The sequence below is a fragment of the Hippopotamus amphibius genome, chromosome 10, assembly GCF_030028045.1.
Source record: "Hippopotamus amphibius kiboko isolate mHipAmp2 chromosome 10, mHipAmp2.hap2, whole genome shotgun sequence".
In the NCBI taxonomy this organism is placed as follows: Eukaryota; Metazoa; Chordata; class Mammalia; order Artiodactyla; family Hippopotamidae; genus Hippopotamus; species Hippopotamus amphibius.
The window spans coordinates 20,722,926-20,744,428 of record NC_080195.1 but is presented as its reverse complement, the minus strand read 5'-3'; the positions used below and the strand labels follow the sequence as shown (position 1 = coordinate 20,744,428).

General features: G+C 39.3%; 1 protein-coding gene across 7 annotated transcripts in view; it reads right to left on the bottom strand.

Annotated features, from left to right (window-relative positions):
* The window catches only part of DLC1 (DLC1 Rho GTPase activating protein), a 394,094-nt gene that overhangs the window by 158,988 nt on the left and 213,603 nt on the right, over positions 1-21,503 (bottom strand). For 3 of the 7 annotated variants that reach the window (XM_057696384.1, XM_057696386.1, XM_057696391.1), the window contains exon 1: positions 13,674-13,964. The exons of the other annotated variants lie outside the window; for them this stretch is intronic. In XM_057696384.1, the coding sequence (XP_057552367.1) occupies positions 13,674-13,812 (139 nt within the window). In that variant the 5' untranslated portion in view covers positions 13,813-13,964. Of the gene's footprint in view, positions 1-13,673; positions 13,965-21,503 lie in introns of those variants that run through there. 7 annotated transcript variants of the gene reach the window in all.

Here is a 21,503-nt window from a genome sequence, read left to right as displayed (position 1 = left end):
ATGCTCAGTATTGCTAATTATCAGGGAAATGCAAATCAAAACCATAATAAGATATCACCTTATACCTTCAGAATGGCTATCTTCAAAAAGAACATAAACAACAAATGTTGGCGAGAATGGGGAGAAAAGGAAACCCCTATATACAGTCTTGGTGGGAATGTAAATTGGTGCAGCCACTGGGGAAGTATGGATATTTCTCAAAAAACTGAAAATGGAAATACCATGTGACCCAACAATTCCACTCCTGGGTATATATGTGAAAAAAACAAAACAGTAATTCAAAAAGATACATGCACCCCAGTGTTCACAGCAGCATTATTTGCAATTGTCGAGATGTGGAAGCAACCTAAGTGTCCATCAACAGATGAATGGATAAAGAAACTGGAATACTACACACACACACAATGGAATGTTACTTAACCATAAGAAAGAATGAAATTCTGCCATTTGCAACAACATGGATGGACTTGGAAGGTATTATGCTAAGCAAAATAAGTCAGGCAGAGAAAGACAAATACTGGATGATATCACTTACATGTGGAATTAAAAAAAACCACAACAAACTAGTGGATATAACAAAAAAGAATCAGACTCACAGATACAGAGAACAAGCTAGTGGTTACCAGTGGGGAGTGAATGGGGGGAGAGGCACTATAGGGGTAGGAGATCAAGACATACAAACTATTAAGTGCAAAATAAGCTACAAGGATATATTGTCCAACACAGGGAATACAGCCACCATTTTATAATAACTATATATGAAGTATAACCTTTAAAAATTGTGAATCACTGTACTGCACACCTGTACATAATATTGTACATCAACTATATTTCAATAAAAAGTTTAATTGATAAAAAATATATTCAAAAATATAATTCTGAGTAAAATGTGTTGCAGAAGGATATTTGCAGTATGGTCCCACTTAAAACTTTCAAATGTGCAAAACAATAATTAACATTGTTTTGGTTTACTTACATACGTAATAAGAGTACAAAACCAGCATGGGAATGATTAAATCCTAAATTCAGGGTTGAAATTTCAGGGGGAGGTGGGGAGGAGGTGGAGGGAGGGAATGGGATCCACGAGGGGCACACAGTAATTTTCAATTAAAAATTTTAAAATAGTAGCTTTGATGTTTTATTACTTAAGTTTGTGGTTGATACATGGGTTTCTTATATATCTAAAATATTTAATAATGATAATCTTGCTATTAGTTAATTGATAACATATCTAAAGATGTTTTTGGATAAAAGATTTTTGGAAAGCAAAGGTACTGATTTCAAATGTTACCTGAACTGTATCAAATCAAAAAAACAACGAGTATGTTATGAAAACAGCAACTTAAGCCACATGAGACACTGTGATCAGATGTCCCAGGGTAGGACTGCACGGACCATTAGCTAAAGCAACATCAACTTCATTTTACAAAAGCAATTAGTACATGCTTCACTCTTCAAAGTGAGCAAGGATTACCTACTCTTAAAAAGTTATTAAAAGCACTTGGCTTTTGACCCCTTGAGCTCAACTGGTCCAAGGTTTGGGTCAGCTTTTCTCCATCGTAAAAAGAGTTGCAAAATGTCACTTTCCTAGACTCCGTTTAAAAGCAGAGACATTACATAAGTTACTGCGAGTTCAAAAGCATGCACTTTTATGTAGAGACAACTGATTAGCTCATGGTGTTTTATTAATCAGTTAAAATACTTTAAGTCCGAGTAGGGACAAGAATATGGAACGAGGACAGAAAAGTAGGTACACACAGGACAGATTATGCATCCTGAGCTCACTTTCAGTGTGATCTGGGTAAAGAAAAAGAGCAGAGAGTTACAAAGTCAGCTGGAGTCAGGGTCTGTGTGGGTCAGTGGGGGGATAACGAGGACGGAAGGCCACGGAGGTTTACTCCAGGAATACTTCATGAGCAAAGTGGGAGTCATACTCAGGGTCACAGAAATAAAAACATTTTCTGTGAACTGACCTCACAAGAGTGGGAACTCGGAATGTGTGCGGTGGTGACTGAGAAGGTGGGTGCGCTGTTTTGACCTATGCCGCCTGGCGGAATCAGCGTGAGGGGGTTTACCCTCACCTCCCTGTTAAGGCCCTCCCCAGACTCCATTTTCTTATTTTCCTTTCTTTCTTTTTTTAAAAACATTAAATGTTTATTTTTTTCCCCTTTCCCAGCTTATTAACACTTGGCTCTGGTGTGCCGGCTAATCCTTGGGGTATGTGCAGAGTGGCCGGTCACAGACTGTTGTTATTGTCTTAAATGGGGCAAAAGGGCATTTACAATAGATTTTCAGGCTCCACTTTGAAATCATTTTTCTGAGGTTTACCCTCCATGTTTATATTCAGTTGTGCAATGATTATGCTGTGCCAAAGAGCTTTGGCTGGAAGCACAGCCTGGGTTCTAAGTCATCAATTTATATGTAGCACTGAAGGACTGAAGGAAACCTTTCTCTATCTTCCTTTCTTACCCTAACCAAAAAAAAAAAAAAAAAAAAAAAAGAAGACGAAGAAAGAAGCTTAATATTATGCACTAGATGTTGTACATAAGTTGGAATTCATTACTAAATGTACATTTCATAAATTTACAATATTCTATGTGTAACATTTCCAGAGTTGTTCTCATACTATTGCTATCTGTGCCATCTGCCTACAAAGGACACAAATAAGGCAAACACTTGGGGCTGTCTAGTCTCTACATTTTCCACCCTGGTGCTCCTGGCTGCCGGCAAGTTTTATTGGTGTTTAGTTGCACGTGGTCCGTAGTCCAGCATAAAAGAAAGTGCCTCAGTCTTTCCCTGTAACTCAGTGGCACAGTATTCTACTCTGCTGGGTTCTGGCTCTTAAATAAGCCCTCGACACAGTTCCAATAAATCAACAACTCTTAGAATATGAAAATCTACCCATGTGAAATAAGACTTGAGAAGGCCTTGTATCATACTCATCCCCACATTGCTGTGGTTTTTGTCCCCTCACTCCCTTTCCACCTCCATTGGTTTGTCATCTCGTTTGTCCACCCAGGAGCTACACATGAGTCAACTTGCACGTGCTAATTTCATTTGGATGGGATTCACTAAATGAAATTCTAGCTTCTTGTCATTGCACAAAGGAAAGATGTTTCTATTGCAGTCTGAAAGTACATGTTCAAACTTGTTTCCACCAGTGAAAAATTATAGTCCCAAGACTGCCTTATCTGAGTTGAAAAGCAATATGTTTGATGGCATCCTTTTCAACCTGAGATGGGCTTCGTTTTCAAAAGTTTTATTTTAAATATAGCTTATTGTGAAGGTATATTAGGAATGTCCTTACTCATCTAGTTTAGTTCTCTTTTTTTTGCCAGATGTTTATGTTGGTGAGAAACCAATAACACTGTCTAGACCTCTAGGATATAGTAATCAAGCATGAATGGAAAACATTCAGAGGTCACACTTCAACCTGGACCTACGACATCCTGCTATTCAAAACCAGATTAGAGATGATGACTCATGATAAACGAAACCACGCTGAATGCTGAGTCAGTGATTTGAGAGTTGTCTGCAAAAAACTGTCAAAAAAAATCTGAAAGATAAAGTCTAGACATCATTAAATGAGCTGAACCCCTGCCCCTACTCCAAGTTTTCAACAACCAGATGCTACGTTGGGACTTTTACATCCACATCTTGTAAATCAGGAATCCTTAATCTTTTATGAAGAGAGGTTCCCTGAAGTCATGGCTTCCTGAGGGGGTGTGTGTGTGTGTGTGTGTGTGTGTGTGTGTGTGTGTGTGTGCACGTCTGTGTGTGTGCACAACTGCCTAGATGCACTCATACTAATAATAAATCCTCCAAAGAGACAGAGAGGGAAGAGGGAGAAAAGTTATTTGTGATGTCAGGATATTCAGAGATCACCAAGCAAGATTTCAGCAAGCAATAATATGCCATGTTTTTTGTTTGTTTGTTTTGTTTTGTTTTTTGCTATGTCCTGGTAATTTCTGTGGTCCAGAAGTTGTTAATTTGCTTTTTATTAATAGTGTTTCAGTTCTTGACTGAAATAATTTACTAATTGGAGATTCCTGCAGCAGAGACTCAAAACTGACACTCTTCTGTCATGACACTAAATTCAACACGAAGATATTTTTACTGTCAAATAATGAGGAGACAGGGTGGGTATCTTGGCAAACCATAAAAAAGGCCTTTGCTTTCTCCACTTCCTGGCTGCCGCTCTTAAGCCCTTATTGAACTTTCAACCTGGAACACATCTGTGTTATACTGAATGCAAGGTGTGGGTCAACAACGGTCTCAAAAAAGGCAAACCTTACTGCTTCTCAGCCTATACTGGAAAATCATGTTTTATTTTTATTCACTGGAGGAAGCAACCAGACGAATCAGTCCAGTTACCAGTGTGAGAATTTTTTCAGATGTTGAGGAATGTCCAGATAACTTAACTGGCTGAACATACCGATGCAAATGTGAAAAAAATTTTAATGTGTAATCCCTGTATTTACCCCCCAACACACACATGCACACACACACATACACACCCCCCCCCACTACTGTTACATCTTCATAATGACACAGAGGCTCTTCTCTGCAATGATTCACATGTTTTCATTTCCATGTGCAATAATGGAAAAGTGATACTTATGATGTGAAAAGTTAGTTACATCAAGGAAATTTTCACTTATAAATAATGTTCACTGGGATACAAATGAGCATGGCTCTATCAAAGTACAGAAAGCCAGTAATGTTGAAAGAGTGTGGATGTCCTTTGCTATAATGCACTCCAGTCAGCAGTCAGTTCCTGCCCTAGAGAGGAGGGAGGGTGAGGAAGGCGGGAGGGAGAAAGGTAAAGAAGCGGGGAGGGAAAAAAGGAGGTGAAAAAAAAAAGAGGGAAGGAAAGAGCAGGGACAGATACTTACTGGCTCAGCAAGCACTTTTGGTATCTGTCAAACTATGCCTTAGAAGCTAGTTTTCTCTGCAGATTACTTTTTTCCTGCCAAATAGAGTCTAGACTACTGAAGTCCAGAGACAGTTTTTAATTTATCTCTGTATCTTTTCTACCATGCAGCATTATAGTCAGCACACAATCAATATTAGCTCATTTGTAGTTAAGACAAGGTTATGCCCATTCGATATAAAAGCCCTCTGTTAGTCTCTGCTTCAGTGGATGCTCTGTCTGCCTTCCTGATTGTACAGTGTCTGAGCCACATCTCATGTTTTCTCTGTTTCTAAGGCCCCTTATTTGAAAATGAAATGTTCAACCTTAAAAACCTTCCTGCTTTCTTTCATCCTTTGGCCTCTCTACCTGGGAACAGTAAGATGTCACAATTAATTAGATTCTTTGGAATGTATTAGTAAAGTCGCTTCTAAGAAAAAATGAGGCCATGATACAGGAACATATTGTCAGTATGCAAAATATGCTTTACGGCTTCCCTGGTTGCACAGTGGTTAAGAATCTGCCTGCCAGTGCAGGGGACATGGGTTTCAGCCCTGGTCCAGGAAGATCCCAGGTGCTGTGGAGCAACTAAGCCCACACCCCACAGCTACTGAAGACTGCGCACGCCTAGAGCCCCTGCTCCGCAACAAGAGAAGCCATTGCAATAAGAAGCTCCCACACTGCAATGAAGAGCAGCCCCCGCTCTCCGCAACTAGAGAAAACCCATGCACAGCAATGAAGACCCAATGCAGCCAATAAATAAAAAATAAAATTTAAAAAAATATGCATTAATTAAAATGTGGAAGCTGGTAAAAGCAGTATTAATACAAATTCATATCTTCTTTGGTGATTTTCTCATTAATTAACCTCTGCATACAGTAGATAATTAATTTTCAAACTAATGAAAGCAATCTAGAATGTCACTGATCTGAAATAAACTAGAATTTTTTGAGATCAGTTTTTATATATGAATATATAGAATTGTTTCACTATGATTGCATACTTAATTCTCAAATTCTATTACCTCAAGTATTTTTCTGCTCAGAGTGTGATATAACCTTCGTGACTGGTAAACATTTAAGAATATAATAATTATTCCATATTTTAAAAATATGGCATAATGGTATAATAATCAGGTCATAGTTTTAATATAGCTCATCTATCATTCTTTTTCTTTTTTCTTTTTAAATCCAAAATAGGAATATCTCTCAAAGTTATTATGGGAAGAAAAGATGTTCTTACTTCCAGATTGGTTCCATAAGAAATTCTGTGAAATAACAAAAGACTTAGGACAATCTATTTTAGGCCTATAGCCCATGTGTATTGAGATCTGAGATCAATCATGTCAATAAACTAAAATATTTAAAGCACAATCTCCAAGTTTAGTTCATTCTGATTTCTGAATCAGTCAAAAGCACCCTGTTTTAGATAGTGACATATTTTAAACTTTAGTACACTTCAATTCTGTAAAAAGGCCAGTATCTCACCTTAAAAAAAATGATTAAAGGTATGATCTCATAGCACTCCGCAAGTAACAAGTTTGTCTCCCATGATGAGAATGGCCAGTTCATTAGGAAAGATGCCCTAACTTGTCTGATCCTTCTTTGCAGAGAGGGTCTCCCTAGCTCCACGGGGATACCCACTGATGGTGTGCTTTATTGATTTATGTTTACAGGTGACTTTGCTCATGAGAGAAGCTGGACCCACAGGGATGCGCAGAGCAGTTTAAACTGGTGTTTCTCAACCTTTATGCTCATGTCCCATCCCTCCCACCTACCCACGATCTCTCTATCTTTAGCATCTTGTAAGATGCAGTTTGCACTATGAAAACAATAAATCAATCCCGTATATTTTTTAAAAGCTACATGTGCTCTTTCCGACACAGCCCCTTCCAAGTGTGTCTTTTCTCATCCCCCCGAAAGTCACTGGTTTAAAGATCAAATCAGTGATGAGTTTCAGATCCTCCCCCCCCCACCAGAGTGTCCAAGAGACACTATATATAGTTCCTCCTTAATAAAACGGGGTTCATGTTGCCCATGCTACGCCCCTCTTAAATTCAAAGGTAGAATTCAGATGTCATCTTCATGGCTGATGGTTAAGGACTGTCTGTCTTGTTTCGTCCTTCGGTGCCTAGCTCAGTGTTTTGCCTACGATACGTTCTCAATAAATATTTGTGAGATTAATTAATGATGATAGGCAGATTTGGATGTTTCAGAATTTTATCCATGGACACTCACTAATGGATTTTTAAGGTACTGCCAAAAAAAATACCCTAGCTTAAATGGGAATAAAAATAGTAGTATATACCTCTCAGGATTATTTTGAAGGTTAAATGGGAAAATGCCTTTAGAGCTCTCAGAACAGATTCTGGCACTTAGTAGGCAATCAAGTGACAACTTAATTATTTTTATTATATTTTTTGTCATAAAGAATGAATCCAGTGATAATAACCACCTACGGCTGGGTACCACATTTTGCTCATATTACAAAAACATTTAGTTCGTATTAGCTGCTTAGTCTTTGGCTGTGCCCGAGAAATGCAACAGTAGCACTACAGTTGCCAGTTTGATTATTAAAAGGATGAGTAACTTTGGTTTTTTCCATGGTTAGGTCTTCATCGAAAATTCCAAGGAAATGCTTCAAAAATATCAGTGGTTGTTCACAAGCAATGTGGGAAGAGCACAGAAGGATCGATGCAAACCCATCATCATCACAAATAAACAGCTCCAACACATGCCTTCTGGACCTTCTGGACAGCACATCCTCTTTCTTCAAGAACAGCAGATTATCATTAAGTGCCGGGAACCAGAAATTGAAAAACACATACGATGGCAAGCGTAACTTCAATCTACTCCTTAATCACTCCTCTGGAATAGAGACCTTCCAGTGGAATGTTCTTTTAAATCCATTTTGGCATCATGATATAGCTTCTGATGCTTAGGCAGACCTGTGACTAATATACCCCTTCTATTAAGCCTTTGACTTTGGACACATCTCATTAGTGTAATTACAATGACCTTTGGCAAACTCTGTAGACTGCTCATACATACTATTTTAAATGAAGAAGGTGACAGAAGTTTTGTTCCAGAAAGGGAGGCATGCGAAATATCCCTTCAAGTGGCAGCCTTGATGTTGAACATACTTTTTCCCATCCCAGAGCTGGGCCACGTGCTTGAAATCTCGCCTGTTGGTACTGCTGCTCGTTCCCATGTTTGGCTCCATCTGTACAGCAATTTTCAAAGCAGGTTCCAACTTGCTTGAGAAGACTCTCAGATATGGCATATCTAGCCTGACAAACGCATATGCAAGGACTGATTCCCTCATCAGTGTGTGAGAACAGTTATTCTCTAGTCACTTCATTTTGAATTTCAACATGGTCTGCACAAAAGTCACCTTCAGTAGATTCTTCTTTGTTTCACTCTGTAGGTACAGAAGTAAATCCCACTTGCTATTGAAATGTTACATTTTCTTTTCATTTTTTGGACTGGTTGAACTGCTTTTACCCCAAAGGCTTAGGCAAATTATAGGGGTGTCACGCTATAGAGGTGATGCTTCCTTGCAAGTTGGGCATAAGGAAAAGAGAAGCTATACCAATCAAAACGGATGGAGGGCTTACTCATGCCAATGACTTTTCTGAGTACTTTGCATAGTAGCTCATATGACCCTTAAAATAATTTTATGACACAGGTGCTATTTTCATCCTTTTTATATTGGTGAGGAACAGACTTGCCCAAAGTTACCCAGTATAAGAACCAGGATTCAAAACCAGGCAGTCTGATGCCACAGCCAGCTCTCTCAGCCACTATAGTATGTCTCCTCTCATCAAAGCTGGCCTCAACAACAACATGCTTCTCTTTTTATTGAAATAGTCATATCTAATTTAATACAAGCTCACGTCCCCCCTCCAGAAATGCGACTGTATCTCATGAAGCATCATTAATGGTTGTCTCTCGGGCCCTTCGAAATGTTCTATCGTGTTGGATTCGTCTAGAGACGTCTTTGTTTACTGGAGGAGCCTGCATATTTTGAGGCATACATCACTCTTGGTTAAAAGGCATTCTATTTGCCCTTACTTGCTTTTCACAGTGAACCAATGAGCAGAAAACAGTTCACAGGAGTCAGTGTTTGTGATTGCCTGTCATGGGAAATGGGCCAGAATTCTTGATGCCCTACTGAATTCAGAGCCAATACACTGCACAGTATGTCAAGCATTCTTTTTGCTGGTGAATTGGAGACCTGGTCAGCTGAAATGTAAAAATCTACTTCACAAAAGGCAGAAGATGAGGAACATCCAAAAAAATATCCTCAGGAGCAGGGGGAGGGTCCAACCTAATGTAGACACTTAAAGCATTTATTTTATGTCCGTTGAATCTCACCTGGATTTTCCTAACATCTTCATGGGCAATTCAGTTTCTCTTCCTTCTATTCAATGTTTAGCAAAGGAACTAGTGACATGTATTCATAACAGGCTGAGGTGTTTAGATTTTTTTCCTCCTTATGTTTTCCTAATAGAGAGAACAGAGTGAATACTTTTAAAAAAAATCAGTGTGTTTTACACTATAGAAGTTGTTCTTACCTTATTAGGTGTTGTTAAATAAGAATTATTATTTAATTTCTTTTTGGTTTATTTATTCATTCCACTTTCCAAACTGATGAAAGCTACATTTGTCTTCTGGGTTTTGCCTTACTTTCAGTCTCTCTCTGTCTTTCTCATCTGAATTTTAGTTTCTTTTCTTTTTCCTTTGAGGCAGTTCTGTTGGTGCATCAGTCCAAACTTGTCTGTGGAGTTTTGTCAAATATACATCAAAGAATTCCAGCCATCTCATGTATGAGAGCCCAGCATCCCAGGCTATAAGAGTTTTTGACCAGAAGTATTTGAAAGCCACAGTAAGTATTAAGCAGGGATTTTTAATTTAGGGTCTATGGATAGAATTCAAGGTGTCTATGAACTTGGAGGAGGAAACGTTACATTTTTATGGTCACTAAACTTTAACTGAAATGTAGCATTGCTTCCAATTATGAATGTTGACAAACTGCCATCCCTGCACACACAATAGTACTAGCTGTACTGTGACTGTGTCACCAGTAGAAACGAGACTTTTCCCAATCACATTACAGTTGTTGCAGATATCACAAAATCTCATTTACATTCATCCCTCCTCCACAGTTATGGTAGTTGTCAAACCCACTCCAGACACACGACTGCAGTTCTTCTGTGCACAGATGTTTGCGGGATGCTGCTGGCCCCATTCAGCCACTAAGCAGGAAAGCTGAAGATCTGCATGTTGGCCACCTAGATATGGATGTTGTTCCTGAGGATTTCCTCTCTACAGTGGTCGGTGACAAGGAGACAAGTCAAAGATGACTGTTCAGTTGAATGCTATTAATTATAGCTGCTGTGACAATCTGCACACTGGTATCTTTCAAAAGCATCGAATTTACATTTTCTTCCTGATATTTTGAACACATTATCCTGTTATAGAATTCATTCATGTTATGTTGCCATATCACAAAATTTTGGTTTGAACACCTTGATCACTGTACTTCATTCTAATTGTTTTCTGCTATATAATTCTACATATTTATATATTAAAAATACTATTCTGAGAAGTGGTACATAGGCTTCACCAGAATGCTAAAGAGATCCATTGGCACAAAAAAAGTGAAGAAGTCCTATATAAAAGGATTATGGGGGCGACAGGTTTTCAGGAATAAAATGCTCCCTGGAGCCAAGATGTCCTCGTGCACAAGGGGAGAAATGGCCAGGATACAGCAGCCGTGTAAGACAGATGAACGATTTACCCAGGAAGGGCTGTTGGCCCCATCTGTCACCCACTGTTAACCTCAAAGTTCTAATTCCCTGAAAACACAGTGCCATCCTATGCTTTTAGGAATAATGGTTGCAAAAGTAAGAGCGGTTGCCGGAGTAAGAGAACCCCTGTGGGCTGCGGTTGGGCAGAACACAGCAATTACATATAAAGGAGGATGCATTTAAGACAGTCTGTTCCGTCACTCCTCATGACTTGAAGGCTTTTTCCTAGCAGCAGTTCTGTATTTTGTTTATATGAGGCTGTGGATCCTTAAAAATAACAGAGAGAATCCCTGTTTTATACATAAGGGAGTTAAAGGCAAGCAGAGGTAAATGATGGTTTGCGTACATAACTCCACTTGGGGTAGAAGAACTAGGAACTTAGTTATGTAGCGTGTGTGTGTGTGTGTGTGTGTGTGCGCGCACGTGTGAAAGAGAGAGAGACAGAGACAGAGAAAAATAGAGAGCTAAATTGACTGAGAGACAAAATGTCTAACAAGGAAACTTAAAACTTTGTCCCATAGCCAAACACTCTGGTCAGGTAAAACCTCTGAAAGAAACTGAAATCTCAGATTAGTTTTTGAGAAACTTGGTGAAAGTCATCAAGGTAACAATCATCAAGGAAATAACATTCCAAGAACTATTAACAGAAGTATTTCCCTCCAGAGGCTTCCAAACACGTTTTACCTGTCACCTCATTAATTTCATAACATAAGAGCAGCAGGAGGTTTGGACTTTCTACTGCCCTCCATTCTGCAAGAGAGGGCAAAGTGGTATGATCTCTAGAATAAAGATTGGATCTGATGTTTAGAGAAGTGGCTTTTTGTGGACAATTAACAGCTGATATTTAGCCTTTGGCCAGTGAGAGGGTGGGGTGCAGAGGAGAAGTCTGAGGGAAAGGATAGAAGTAAGTGGTCCTGAGGTCTGGATGTGCACCACATGTGTCTCTACTTGATTGAGCTATGAGCCAAGCAGGAGAGAGGACACAGAGAGAGTCCAAATGCCCAGTAATCAGAGGCAGTTGTGGTAGCCAAAGTCCTTTCTTTTCAAGCATCCTATCTGGATATTCTATTGTGTGAATCACCGAAAAGGTCATATTCATCTTAGAGAAACCTGTCAATATAAAGAATTTCTTCCTTCAGTGGACCTGAAGCAAAAGTCCTACTTGCTGTTAGGGCTGGGGAAATGTTTAGTTTTTCATCACATGTAAAAAGTAACTATTTTTCTAAGTGGTCTTCATTCCATGCTATATTTTGGACTCCATACAGACCATTAATACATAACAGACAAATGACAAGGCAGAGACCACAACTTTCCAGGGATAATATCCTTATTTTAAGAGGTCAACAGCTGTCAAAAGCTATTCATTTATGAAAATATAAGAGGAGGTCTGGGAAGCAAGACTGAATCAAACTTAGTCTCAAATTAAAACACCAAGCTACAATATGATATTTTTGTATTCTCTTTAATAAGGCATTATTTGTGGAATCTTTCCATTTGGGACAGTGGATTTGTCAAGAAAAACAGGAGTGAAGCAACCATTTTTTTTTGTTAAGGCCCAACCGATTATAATCATGAATTTTATACTCCCATATCTTATGTCTTAAACTTCCTCTGGTCAACTGGAAATTACCACTTAAATCTACCTTAAAAACCACTTATTGTAAAGTTGGATTTCTTTAAGGTATCACATTTTACTCTAAAGCCATAATAAAATGATTAAATTTAAAATATTTTACTCTCTCTCCCCTACCTTATGGTAGACTTGACATTGTTTACTCTCTCCCAGCCCTGGGTAATATTGTTTAGTTTAAGAAAGAGAAAGATTTTCATGAGCATTTGGGACAAATTCACAGCCTACAATGATATGTGATTGGTAGGTTATCTTCCTAATCTGTTTTATCACAATCACAAACCTTAACTTTCACCTCTTCAAGTCACAGTCTGGACAATTAGGTCAAAGTCAAATGGCCTTTTATCAAGAATACACAGCACAGAAATCTGGACTGACACTTGGAGGCCACATCTAATATTTTTAACCATTCACAGCTTCATTCAATATATGGAAAAACAACTGGATTAACCAAGAAGGTTAAGAAAACATAATCTTTGACCTATCCATGCAAATGACGTAAGTACACAGTCTTCGGAAACAAGCAGGAGCCATTAAACACTATTGGGATACCTTCCCTGGATTTGGAGAGGTGTTTTGTTTTTTTTTTTTACTGCAAGATGCTATTTTTTAAATCAATTTATGAATATTCTAAATACCAGAATCAGGCAGAAGTTCCCTTTTCCTTCAAGTACCCTTTCAGACAGTCTGCCATTTGGTTGCTGTCAGGAGCTCTAGAACGTTTGAATTGCACACTGTATTTATGTTTTATTATATTTCAAACGCTTGCCTGCAGCATACCTGACACCGTCTTGGAACTAAGAGCAGCCCCTGGCTGCCAGAGGAAACACCAGAAGGCTTTCACCGGGCAGCGCACCTTACTCCCCTGCCACTCAGCCTCCCAGGCCCCCTGGTGCACGCGCCAGGCCACCTCCGCCAGACCAGCTCCAGAGCGGACCCTCACCAGCCCAAAAGACCTCGGTGCTTATGACTGGTGGTGTTCGCCATCACCGACTTCCAGACATTCGAAAGGACCTTGCTTTTCTTTTCAAGGTTAAAAAAAAAAACAACACACCCACAAAACCTCTCATAAATCCTTATCTAGAAATAATCATACCAGAAACCAGAGAGACACTGGAGTGGAAAATAAAAACAAAAACACCACCACTCCAAAAACGTTAACCCCCAGAACAAGGGAGATTGAAATCGCTGCCATGACAGTGATGAACTTTATCCAGCAGATGAGATCATGAACTACCCGAGTTAATAACTGTGTCTGTGTATGTAATTGTTTTCCTTTTCAGAGCTCCCGTCCTCCCCCTCCCCCCTTCGCCCCTCACCTGCCAGCCGTCTGTCTCGGGTGTTTTTCCAAATGACATCCAGAGCTCTGGCCGTGGAGTCTCGGATGTGATCACTGAAGGACCTCCGGAGAGGGGCTCTCAGGGGCCGCGCCATCACGTGGGCCTCGGGGTCCCCCATCCACCGCAGCCTCAGAGGACTTCAGCGCAGCCCTGGCGCGGCGACCATCCCGCAGGGCTGCTCCTGCGGAGGGCCCTCCCCGGCTGCGGGCTGTCACCGTGCCGGGCGGCCGGGCTGCGTGCGCGCCGGCCCCGGGGGCGAGCGAGCCGCGCGCGAGCCCCGCGCCCTCAGGAGCCCGGCATTGCGGCTCGGCTCGCGCTGCGGCCCGCGGAGCGCCGACTGCAGGCGGCCGCTTGGCCCGCCGCCAGGCCCGCGCGGCTGCCACATCTGGAAAGGCTTACGAATGAGCCAACACCACCCTCGCGCAGCTCTCGAGCTGCCTTCGTGGCTGTCTAGATGATTCTAGCTTCCTGTGTAATCCAGTAACTTGACTTGGTAGGGCTTGGCTGTTGGTCCAGTCGATAACGCGTCCCCCTGCCCTGGCAGGCCAGGTACACTTGCATGTTTGAAGCAGAGGCGGGGGGGGGGGGGGGGGGGGGGGGGCAGAGGCCGAAAAGGGAGGCAGGGAGAGGAGGGGCGGCAGGTAGGGTTCTCTTCCACCTTCAATGATAATTCTCACACACATCTGTGTTTTACTAACTCATTTGTGTTTTTAGATTAGGCTGTTTATGAGACAAAGTTCAGCCTTTGGTTGTGGTTGCGGGAAGGAGATAGGGCTTTAGTGAACATTCTTCAGATCACTCTGGATTCCCTCTAGGAATCTGACACCTGAGTTTTAAACGAAATATTGATCAGCTCCTCATAACTCCCCTCTAACTCTGCTTCTACTTACATTCAGTGGTTTCATCAGAAAATCCTAGGTTTTGCCCCTAAATAAGGATCAAATGTCCCCTGGTTTTGTGAATCTTTTGGTTCTCAGTAAGCAAACTTCATCACCATAATTGCAAGTAGAAAACTCGCCCAAAGAATTAAAAAAATAAGTAGTGCCAAGCACCATGAAATCAAAATATGGGCCAACTGCTTCTTTTACAAGATGTTTTTGAGTTTCTAAAATGCCAAGTAAATCTATTTCTCTGCCAATGAATTTGGCTGATTTTCTACCTTTCAATGCATTAATAATCCTCTTTTTCATTGTCCCCTAAATCCAATCTTATAACTTTCAATGTTTGGCATGGAGGCTTAATCGTGGCATCAGATAGTATCTAAGGGCTAGTTCATAACCTTTGCGAAATTACATAATCTTGTAAAAGCACTTTGAAAATTGCAAGGCACCATGCAAATGCTAATTATTATCATAATTATTTTTATACATGAAATCGTTTTCAACCCACACTGATCCCTTGAGTCTCCAAATTTCCACATAGTGCATCCTCTTTCCCATCAACTTTGACAAGTGAATTATTTAAAGGATGATGATTGTTAGCGCAATTGTGCTCATGAGTTACAACTAACACTAGTACCACTGCTTGTTAGTAACCCCTTGTGTCCTAAATGGTGTTGTTCCCAGATTGTTCACACTCTTGAGTCTCTCTAAATTGAGAATGTGCTTCTTGGTAGATACTTACTTCTTTGCCTTATCATTGGGTTGGATATAGATTAAGAGCAGTAAGCACCAATTGCTGAGGCATGTAGACCTCTGTATCTGCGGGAGCCAATCCCAAGGGAAAATTCTCCATAAAAATCTCAAAATATTTGACTGCCTAATACCTGGTTCCATTTTTAAATGAAGTACCCAAGGTGTGTGTGTGCGTGTGCGTATGTGTGTTTCTCCTTCAAAGAAGTCTTGGCACCTTGAAACAGGTTGACTCATTTCCAGCTCAGATGGAACAGGACAGGTCTATGTGGACCCCTTTGGCAGAGGCGGAGCATGAAGCAACCATAGCATATGCGGTGAACTACACACTGTGCTAGGCATGGGGATGTTGAGGATGAACAGGACATTGGCTCTGTCTTTGAGGAGGAAAAATCACATTGACCACAAATAATTTCAAAATAGTGTGATTAGTTCTATGATAGAAACATGTACAAAGGAGCACCAAAAAGGAGAAGGTAGCCTGGATTCCTAACTCCTCTTAGGCACTGACTTCATCTAAATTTCTAGAACCGTGACAGAGTCAGGGACATAGAATCATTCCCAGCACTGATATCAACAACTGATTGTCTGAGTCATGCAAAGTGATGGACTCTAATGACACAAAGCTTTTCTATACCCGAACACAGAAAGGAAGGGGGAGCAATAAAGAGGAAATGGCATTTGCTGAGTACCTATGAGGTACCACAAACTCTTCTAGCACTGGCTATAGACCTATGTATATAGACCACTATCGTTGTTATATAGACCTCCATTGGTGTTACTATCTCCTTTTTAGCGATGAGGAAGCTGAAGCACAGAGAGAAAAGGTCAGATGGTAATTGGCAGATCCAAGAGTCATACCCAGAACTGTCTGCATCCAAAACTTATTAGCCTCCCAATCAGTTTGGTCAGAAACAAATGAGAGGGATGATGATGCCTCATTAAAACTATCCGGGCTCAGTTGATACTAAGCTATGGGCCAAAGCTCCATAATCTTATCCAAATAAAATCACCACTGGACCCATGGTGTGGAGGAAGAAGGTTGAGTTTCAGAAGAGTTTTAGGTGATGCCAGCTATGGAAACTCAAGGGCAATGAGTCAAGAGAACCAAGACAACCAAGTCAATGCATACTGTCTAATGATGGAACATTTAAGTTTTATCCCCAGAGTGTTCCCAAATGACCCTCCTTCTCCCCTGCAGCACTCTCTTTCCAGGACAATATTCCTAGTACTTTGCTTCTTGGGAAAAAATCTACTTATCCTAAGTACAAATTCCATTAGGGTAGAATGACCTAAGCTATCTGAAAGGTTTTTATGTCTTTTAAAAAAGGAAACTTACCAACATAAATGTAACTTTTATTGATAGACTGTTGGAGAGGAGGAACACAGCTAAATGTTTTCAAGCAAGGTGGACTTCCATTATTGATCTAACCAATAGCCCAAAGTAGGGCTGGCAACTTGGCCCCTCATTTCTAAAAACTCATTAAATCCAAATTTCATTGTGAGGCTATTTCAAGTCCTTATGGATGAATATTGGCCACATATCATGGGTACAGTGTAAAAGCCATTCTAATAGACAGCCAATTTTAAATTATTTTTATTTCTGTTTTCTGTCTGCATGCATTGGCCATTAGAAATGTTCCACACAGAAAAAGTGCTTTTCAGAATTCACCGTTTATAGAATAACTCCTCGAGTTTAATTTCTACAAATTTGAGATAATCCAAGTTGCCTGTAACTGTGAGAGGTGAAGACAGTATGTGATAATTAGTGTTGGTCTCAGCTTGGCAGATGGGAGGAGTGGGAATATGAGAAGTCATTTGGTGTTTTTCAAGATCCCGCTGGGAATTGTAAGAGCATTGAGAATAGCGACATTATGCTCTGATTGCTTTTTAGCTCCTTCTTTTTGTGATAAAGGGCTAGTTTCAGCCATTGGTGGAGCTGCCCTCTGACCTGGAGAAGCTTTGCAAGCTCTTCTAGACCCCTGGAGACCAGAGATTCTTGTTACTATACTAAGCTAGAGATTCTGGCAAAGTACATCTCTAGTATTTTCCATCTAAGAAAATCATCCCACTTTGATAATGTATTACAGATTTTATCTAATTTTGTCTAATTTATAAATTTCATCTTCTTACTACAAACAAAACTTTTAATTTTATAGTGTTTCTAGGCACCATGTGCTTTGATCTAGTGGCAGGGACACCTCTTCCAAGCCCGTGTAACATAAATCCACTCTGGCCTCATGGCCACTCTCATTTGCTGATTTAAGCCTTATTTATTTAAGCCTTCTTTGGAGAATTAGAACATTTAGGACTACCTCAAGTTCTCGTAGGTTCCTTCAAAGTAATGTAAATAATGTTGGGAAATGGAATGATTGTTAAGAGTCACTACCATGCATGGATCTAGGTCTTTGGTGCAGGAAGGAAATTACTAAAATGCCATTTGGTTAAGTCTTGCGAGTGATCCAGCCCCTGCAACAGGACAGCAGGTTTAGTGAATGACAGTGCCTACCCTGGCATAACAGGTCTGCCTCAAGGGCTGTAACTCCACAAAAGGAGTTGTCTTCCATTATGCAGGTATCCAAAAGCCCATGACAAAGAGAATTCATAGTATGAAGCTTCTGTAACTCTGAGGAATGTGTCAGTGGTTTCTGCTTACTCCAATGAATAACATCTAGCATGAGGATTACATGCTGCCAATGACTGTTGCTTTTTGAATCTTGTTTATTTAATATGACCATCTTTAGTACATTTGCTCTGGTGCAAGTGGCAACTTTATTTCTTAATTGCTTCTACATTTGGAACCCTAAGGGTTACACTGAATTCGTTCAGACTCTTTTTGTGATAAACTCAAATGTTCTCAAAGGGCTCAAGTCAAAGTTGTGTACACTATTAGGTATCTATTTATGCTTGATAGACCAATAGACCACAGTGGCAATCTTCTTCAAACTGGTGATCTCTGACCTGGGGGTAGACAAGATCCTCCTTCGAAAGCAGGAAGAAAATTTTAGAATCTATATCTAAGTATATAGTTCTTTAAATATTTCTGTTTTTGTCAAATGTGCAAAGCACATAAGTATAGGTGATTCATGATCTAATTTATAAATAAATGTATATGCTGAGAAAGTTTTACTGAAAGGACATAGTGATCAAAGAAGTTCAGAGACTTTCTCTGCAACTACTGGTACATACCAAAATCACATTACCTTTTATAATAAAATCAACTTGTTTGGGGCACACTGTTGAATAAATGTAGAAGAGGAAAGGGTGTAATAGGACAGGAAGTGAATATAAGGAAAGAGAGAAAGACTTCCTTTTCTTCTTGATTGATACAACAATACTTTATTTCCTTTTCAACTATGGAATCTCATTACTATTTATGCTTTCTGAAACAAAGTTCACGTGGGCGGGGAAAATTCACCTTGCTTGTGAGAAAGGAAACTGCTATAGACTGAGTGTTTGTGTCTCCCCACCTCAAATTCATATGTTGAAACCTAATCCCCAATGTGATGGCATTAGGAGGCAGAGCTTTTAAGAGGTGATATGGTCATGAGGGAGAAGCTCTCATGAATGGGATTAGTGCCCTTATAAAAAGAGACCCTAGAGAGCCCTCTTATCCTTTCTGCCATGTGAAGGCTCACTAAGAAGATGGTGTCTGTAAACCAGGAAGTCAGCCCTCACCAGACACTGAATCTGCTGGCACCTTGATCTTGGACTTCCTAGCCTCCAGACTGTGAAAAACAGAGTTCTGTTGTTTATAAGCCACTCAGTTTACGGTATTCTGTTAAAGCAGCCAAAACAGACTAAAACAGAGACAGGCTTCATTTCAGTCCTGCCCCTTGACAGCTTTGTGATCTTGGGATGGCATTTTCACAATCACTAAAGAGGGGATTGACTATATCCCTGATTCTGGCCCAGAGTGGGAGATGAAACTAGTTGGTGAATATCAGAATCACACAGGATGGGACCTCTCCTATTGAAGTGGAACAAAAAGGTTAAATAATTCTCCTGGGCTAGATGGTCTTATTCCACTTCTAAAATAATACCTCAACAGAATCTTAACTATTAGTAAGTTAATTGGCCATTTTTATCCTTTCCTCAAGCTATTTTCAAGTGGCTTTGGATATATTTCTTTGGAATTGTTCATTTGTTTATTTTGGTTTACTCCTTTCTCAATTACTTATTTTTTATTTTCTGTAGTGGACTCATTTTCTATACTGGAATTTTTGGCAAAGAGACAGGAAATAAAAGATACTAGAGAATGGGAAGAGGAGTAATGATGCTCCCAGAATTTTTTATTGTAATAATTTCATATTTTCTTCTATGTTATGATTTCAGAAGGTTAAAATATTTTTAATCTCTATAGAAAAATCAACAAGGATAACTCACCAATACTAATGCTAAAGAAATAATGCATTTATAATTTATATTTCCTTATAAAAGAATAGGCTATCTAATGGTACCATAAATTTTAGGTACAGTAAAAATCATAGAAGAAAATGATTTACTTTTTCTTATTCTTCATTTTCTTTTAATTTTAAATTCTTCCGTTTATCCTTTTAGTTTCCTATCCTTCATTCTTCACAGTGTAAAATTCTAGTATGTTATTAATTGAAGGAGTCTATCATTATGACATAGAATTATAGTGATGTAATTTCTCTGCTTACTCAGATTTAAAGTATATTATGACTACTTGAATTGCTTTTAAGTTATATTTATTTCAATTCATACTAGCTATTTTATGTATATTTTTATTGAGATTGGGACCAAAAAAATAACCTCTTCTGATTCTAAATTATAAAACTTCCTTCTGAGAAACAAATAAAATATTCAAGTGTTTTATTTTACCTTTATGTAAGTCCACTGCCACAAATCTCAGTAAAGAATGCCAGATATGATTATCCTTTGGATTATAACAATTAACAATAACCTCAAATAACATGCTACACTAATAATAAAATCAAAAGCAATTTTGAATGATGGATGAATGATAAGCATATACATTCAGGCATAATTTCAAAGTCAAACCAAACAGGAATCCAAATATTTGTCTATGTTAATGCAACCTATTGATTATACCCTTCCAATAAATGTCATATATTGTGACAAGACCCAAAACACTGCCAATACTAACAGGCTTGACTGTTTTTGTAAAATATCTCTTTTATAGGTTGACTTAGCTTTTGTCCATGAAGGGATCCTGCTCTCTCACACACACACACACAAATACAAAACAATGTTTTTCAGAAAATGTAAAATAGGTAATGCAGGACTGTAATCTTTGAAAGAAGTTTAAAAAAAACAAATAGATGAGATATACTATTGCCCCAACTTACTGTCTGGGAGGAGTTTCCGGGCCACAGAGTAGAAACAGGAAAACCAAACATAACCTGGCAGTCTTGAGGTGAAAGAGATCAGAGTTTGTGGAGACTAAGGCAGCTAGAATTTGTATGTCAGGGGAAGCGGCATAGAGAGTGAACTCTGCAGATCTGCAGAAGGGTCTCCCCAAGTCTTTGACTGAATATTGATTGGCACAGGTGTAAGAAGGAACTCTCCCAACCTGTGGAAGGAGGTATTGGAAGTCAGATAACTTCCTGGAGCTCTCACAGGGCTAGGATTAGTTTCTGTTCCCACCAGCTGGCATGAAGAGACCTCAAGTAATCGGGGGCACTGGGTGAAATCCCCAAAAGAGTCATGCGTCAGTAGTGGGGCTAAATTAGTGTCAGAAAAATGGCTGCTCTGGACCTGCCAGCAGAAAAAAGGAAATAATAAAGATAAGAATAGAAATCATGGACATTGAAAACAGACAAACAATAAAGATCAAATTTGTTTCTTTGAAAAGATCAATAAAATTGATTAATATCTAGTTGGGTTAACTAGAAATAAAAAGTAAATTTAACAAGATCACAGGATTCAAGGTCAATATACAATAACCAATTGTATTTCCATATACTAGCAATGAACAATTATAATTAAAATAAATACCATTTATGATATAATTTAAAAAATACAAAATACTTAGAGATAGATTTAAGAAATATGTATACAAAAACTTGTACACTAAATGCTATAAAACACTGCTAAGAGAGACTAATGACCTAATAAATAGAGAGTTATACTACGTTCATGGATTTGAAGACTCAAAATTGTTAGGGTTCTCCCCATAATAATCTCTGCATAA